The sequence below is a fragment of the Manihot esculenta genome, chromosome 7 (assembly GCF_001659605.2).
Source record: "Manihot esculenta cultivar AM560-2 chromosome 7, M.esculenta_v8, whole genome shotgun sequence".
NCBI lineage: Eukaryota > Viridiplantae > Streptophyta > Magnoliopsida > Malpighiales > Euphorbiaceae > Manihot > Manihot esculenta.
In genome coordinates, this window is record NC_035167.2 from 32583309 (window position 1) to 32589411 (window position 6103).

The following is a 6103-nucleotide window of genomic DNA, read 5'->3' on the forward strand; positions in this document are numbered from 1 at the left end:
GATATTATAAGTCGACTTTTTGGGATGTTTGTGGCCTTTTCTCTAAATTGACCTTTCTAAATTGTGGTGAATTCAATGAGAAATAAGATTTTGGAAGAGGACTCCTTTGATTTATTGAATTTATGCTTAAACCTTGTTTTTATTCTTTTTTATAAGCATCTTAATACAACTCTAAATATTAAAAAATTAAAAGGTTATTTGATATTTTAATATTAAAAATTAAAGGGTTATTTTATTTTTAATTATGTCATTTATTTTATCTTAAAATACAAATTTTAAATTATTGATTGAGATAAATTTAGAGGAATTATTGTAATTTTCATTATCAAAATACATTTGAAAATTGACAATTTTATTTGATTATATTTGAAAATTGACAATTAATTCTTATATCATGTAATGGGAAATTTTTTTTCTTCCCACAAATATTACTTCTTAGAAGAATACTTTATGATCAAATTACAATAATATCTCTTCTTAGGAAACCATAAACATGGAATTGTATCTTTTGACTCCAGCGACGGAGGATCTGTACTTTTCGAGGCTTTTTGAGTTGCTTATCTCTATGCCTTGAATGTTTGTTCTGGGTTTTTTGATCTCTGCTATGGCTTCTTGGATCTTAGACGACCGGCTCTCCAGCTTTTTCTTGTTGTCGAACGGTGATCTTGCATGGCTAGAAGGTTTCTTTCTTGAGCGATAGTTGTTTCTAGGGTTGTAGTGGGTTGGGATTGGGCTTGATTTATGTACGGGCCGTAAGCTTTTTTATTTTTGGGCATCTCCGGTAGCTTTTTGTTTTTTAGGACTCCCTTATATCGGTCCTTTAAAACTGTTCTATTAATGAAAGTCTACTTTCCCAAAAAAAAAAAAAATTATTTTGCAAAACCTCATGAACTCATTTTTTTTATTTATTATCCATAACAAAATTAGAAAATAAAAGTGAGAATTAGAACTCGTTTAGTTTGACGGTGGCATCTGTTACAGTAGTTGATAGATGTGGTTAATAGCTAATAGGTGTTAATTTTTATAATTAATTAATTAATATATATATATAACTCTGAAAAGGACGAGGAAATATTTTTATTGTCAAAAATGTTCCCTTTACATATAATAAGTAATTTTTTTTAATTTTTAATTTACTTAAATAATTATATTGGTGTTTTATTTAAACTAAAATTTATATTATTGTTTTAAAAATCATTAACAACTTATATTAACATTTAATTCTATTAAATTGAAATTTTATATAATCTTAAAATAATATTTAAAAAATTATATTTCTACTTATACATATTTGAAGTCGTCGCTAATAATAAAATTAGCAACAATGCAACTGTTGTTAAACAAAATCATTCCATTGCTGTAATATATTGCTAAAACAGGTAGCGAATATAAATTTTTCTACTGATTAGGAAAATCAATTTGTTGCTACAATGCGTCACCACAGCTATTAATGTAAATTCTATCTTAAGACAACATTCTGTTTGATAAATTAAATTTCTATAATATTTATTTTCTGATATTGTTTTATCACTTTAAAATAATTTGAAGTTTTTAACATATTAAGATAATTAAAATTCTAATACTATTAAAATATTAAAATCAACTAGTACTTTTTTTTTAATATAAATAAAACTTTATAAAAAAAATTATTATTTTGAAAACAATTACAATTAAACAATAGAATAAAAATAGTCATATCTTTCAAATCATGAATATTTAAATAATGAATCATAAAAAAATTTAGGAAAAACTAGAAGCTACTAATATTGCTCTACAGAGACTAAGAAACAAGAACTCACTCAAATGAGACAGACACGGCCAAGGCAACAATTGTAGACATTTTTCATGTTGACAAAACGTAAATAATATTTCAAGCATCACCATATTAAGATTAAACTTGTTCAATGACAGGATGAAGAAAGCAACCGCTAATAAAAATGATAAGCTGCTTTTGCATTCAAATATCAGAGAAAGGTAAAATGATGCTGCAGTGGACATGGGTGACAGGAATTTAACCATTAAAGAAAAATGATAAAAATAACCATCTTCAACATAAGAATATGCCTAAATGACAATACAACCACCTCAATCAGTGACCAGGAAAATGAAAAAGCAATTTTGGGCGACAAATGTAGACACCATTGCAGTGCCACTTTTAATTACCAGGTCAAATTTATGTACAGATGAACCACAACGTAACCAAGGAAAAAAAGAAGTAGAAGAAAGAAAGAAAGAAAGATTGCTTCTTTTGGATCCTGGCCTTCGGTCAGCCACATAAAATCAGCCTCAAGACAGGAAGTTCCAAAGATTTTACACCCGTTCCCCCTTTTAAATCCGTAAGTGTAGAAGATCCCCAGCTAGCAATCTTCAGTTTCAGCCACTTTCCTGCAAATTGAAAGAATGGCGTGCAAAAGAATTGTCAATTAACATGCCCTTCAATGAAGACAATTCAATTTCAATTTATAAACTTTAAGTTCTGATGAAGTGTTCAAAATGTGTACAAAAAAGAATATCTATACAGCATTCCTAAAAGGAAAAATGGGAGAGAGACAGAGAAAGGGAAAGAAAAAAGAACTAAAATAAATATAACATGAAAAAGCCCTTCTTTGAGCTTGCAGGGAACAACAAGCTGAAGCTCAAGCCTGCCAATTTATAAGAGGATAACGCTTACACCTGTACCAAGTGCCAAGGCCAAATCAGTAACATTGTAATCAATGTATGAACCTGCAGATGAAATGAATCCAGGACCCAGACTCCAGACCCAGATCTTTGGACAGAAATCTTTGAAGGTATTACCAAAAGTGACTAACTATCACAGAATACTCATTTCATGGGACTCAAAACAATACTGAATCTGCAATTCCATCGTTCAACATGCCCTCTCATAAACCACAAACAAATATGAAATAACTAATGTAATGATTAGCAGATAGCAGTCCAGCTCACTCCAGTGGCCTGGCCAATTTCCAGTGAATCGCCAGAAACCCTAAACCCTGAGCACCTCCTATAAAACTCTTTTTATTCTCTGCAAACAGTGACATGCCAAATCCTGCAAGTACTACTATTTTTGTTTTTTGGGAATCTATCTTTAACCTGTGTCAGAGTGAGGTCACTGGACCCAAGTCCAGCACCGCACTAACTACTGTTTTGTGCTACCATGATGCCCAGATCCTTTCCAATATTAGTTTCCATGCAAGATTTTATAAAGGACACCTGCAAGATTGATTTTAAGAATCAACAGGGGCCTAATTAATGTTTGTACAATAGCATCCCCTTGAATACTCCTGAACTTCTATTCTTCAAGTGGTTAAACTCACCTTAAGGCATCTAGAAGCCAAACACCTCGCATAATGATCCAGAGAGACTATATAACCATATGCAAACTCTTAGTTAGACCAAGTGCAATCTTTATCAGAGGAGAAAAGAATGATCTTTAGACTAAATCCACAGAAAAGAGAGAGAGAGAGAGAGAGAGAGAGAGAGAGGAAGATTTTAATGAGCGTGATTTTCAAATAGAGAGCACTTCAGCTGCATGTTGACAAGCTTAAAACGCCTATTCTTCACTAATATAAAGAAAATGATTAAAAAGAAAGAAAACAAGTAACAAGCAATAAGTCACCAGATAAATAAATAATCCATGGGTGCATAACATAAGCATTATCATATCTCAGCAATGTGAAAACTAGAGAACAGAAGGCAATTTATCGACCTGCCTTAAAAAAGACTAGGGATCAAAGATGCTGCACCTGTCACATTTTATTTGGGATCATATATTTAGCTTTTTTCTCAGCAGGCTTCAAAATCTGGAAGGAGCACATCAGATTTTCATCTACACTCATCATAGCACCAGCATTATCAAATTCACCACAATAGTTGGGAGCTGAAAAAATAGTGACAAGCTGCCTTTCTGCAAAGAACTCATACCCATCCTCCACAACCTAAAACTCAGGCAACCCCCCCCCCCCCACAAAAAAAAAAAATAAATAAATAAATAAGTGAAAAGGAATCATGCTAGTGTCCAGAAAGAGAAGAGCGATAGACAATGTAAAAGGGTGGGGAGCTAAAGTAAATAACCTGGTGTGCACGACAGACAAGGTCTAAATCATGCTTCATCAAGAATTCTGACACCTTATCAGGACCAAAAGTATATGAAACTCCTCTGTCGTTCATTCCCCAACCCTTAACATCTCTACCAGGATCTGACCAGAGCAAATCACACAGTAAACCAGTGTCTGGAACTGCAGTTGGTCGAGGTAAATTTCTAATTTGATCCAAATTTGTCAAATCAGGAGAAAGACCACCGTGCATGCACAATATTTTATCATCTATTAGAGCCGCAACAGGGAGACAGTTGAAACAGTCAGTAAAAGATTTCCAAAGCCTCACATTAAACCGCCGCTTGCATTCATCATAAAATCCATATATCCGGTTTATTGATGCACATTCATGATTTCCTCTCAAAAGAAAAAAGTTTTCTGGATATTTAATCTTGTAGGCAAGCAACAGGCAAATTGTTTCTAAACTCTGCTTGCCACGATCAACATAATCCCCTAAAAATAAATAGTTGGCTTCAGGAGGAAAACCTCCATACTCAAAAAGCCTTAGTAAATCACTATATTGGCCGTGAATATCCCCTGAAAAATAAAGAAGAATCTTTAGAAGATCACATAGAACAAGTGATTGCAATATCAAACTGCAATCCAATATATAATCACAGCAAAGATCTTCCACCAAAACCACGGAACTAAAACCAACAACTTAATCTAAAGAATAGAATTCATTGAAAGAAGTGTCTAAAGTGCCTTTTTGAGACTTCATTAAATGCAGGAATCATATTATGTTTTCAAAAATCAAACAAGAAACAAGAAGTTGATGCTTTTACAGGTTGGACTCTTTCATGTCAAACAAAAACAATGTTAACATCAAAATTCACAAGGGACTTAATCCCCTTTGCTACTTGAACCTAAGGATTTTTAGAATATATATAAACTCCAAGTTGTTCACTTTTCCTCATCTAAACTCCAAGTTCCTCACTTTTCCTCACCTAGTTTGTCAGCACTGCAACAGTATATCATACCCTGCAATCAATGTATTTACAATAAAAAAAATATATAACAAGAGGCTTAAATCACCAGAATTTCAAAATTCAACCTAAATCCATTCATAAAAAGAAAAAGCAATCCTAACATATAGTACATTCTCAAAAAATGGATAATGCCAATTGAATAACTTTGCAACAAATAAAGCAAGCACACAAAGAAATCCCTAGTGTATTATGATGAAACGTCTGCAGAAAAGAAACCCTCAACATAATTCCACAAAACCCTCAAAACCCAGAGCAGAACTCCACATAAAAGAATAAAGTAAGCGTCTTCCTATACAGAACGTACCGCAAATCTTAATGGGGGCTTCCAGCTCCAGCAAATTAGGCTGTTGCATGAAGATATCTCGAGAAGCCAAACATAGCTGCTTGATCTCAGCCTCCGAGAGCTGCACCTGCTTACCTGGCCTCGCTGATCGAACTTCCGTTAGCCGTTTGATAATATCATCCAGTACGGCAGGGTCCATCGACGCCTGCCCTTGTGTTGCCATCGGATCTTCTAGTTCTGCTCCTCCTCTCCTAAGCCCTGATGTCTCCGAGAAAAAAACCCTAGAAATCCAAATGGCTAAACAGTTGTGACTATTATTTGGTCTCCTAGTCGTTATTGGTTTCTCTTTTAAAGTTTCGTGCCTTGGTATGTTGTGCGTGTTCGAATAACTCTCACTGGTCGATTGGTAGGGCAGAAGAGAGAGAGTGAGATAGATAGATAGAGGAGGTATTTTCTCGGGAAAAGAGAGGGAAAGAGGAGGAAAATAATAAATTATAGTTTTGTTTATATAAGTCCGGAAGGAGAAAAGAAAATAGATAAAGAGGAGCCGGCTGCAATTTCTATGCGGCGGACGTGCCAATAATTTTTTCCGACTATTTTATTTTTTAAACTTATTATGTTTATATATATATATACATATTATTTTTATTAAACTATAATTTATTAATTTACTAAATAATCATTTAGAAAATCAATTTATTTTATAACTTCAAAATGTTTGATTCTCCAAATTG

The 6103-nt window shown here is 33.2% G+C and overlaps 1 protein-coding gene across 3 annotated transcripts; it reads right to left on the minus strand.

Moving 5' to 3' along the window:
• Nucleotides 1-1997: 1997 nt before the first annotated feature.
• On the minus strand, nt 1998-5881 carry LOC110619397 (serine/threonine-protein phosphatase PP1 isozyme 4). 3 transcript variants are annotated; one of them, XM_021762823.2, is made up of 4 exons: nt 5391-5881; nt 4075-4634; nt 3714-3938; nt 1998-2385 (listed from the first exon to the last, which is right to left on the minus strand). In XM_021762823.2, exons 1-3 carry the CDS (start codon nt 5590-5592, stop codon nt 3750-3752), a joined length of 951 nt encoding a protein of 316 aa, XP_021618515.1. In that variant the 5' UTR covers nt 5593-5881; the 3' UTR covers nt 1998-2385; nt 3714-3749. The 3 variants fall into 3 exon arrangements, with proteins under 3 accessions (XP_021618515.1, XP_021618514.1, XP_021618513.1); XM_021762822.2 differs by having other exon boundaries at nt 3710-3938; XM_021762821.2 differs by having other exon boundaries at nt 3747-3938; nt 5391-5880.
• Nucleotides 5882-6103: the final 222 nt, after the last annotated feature.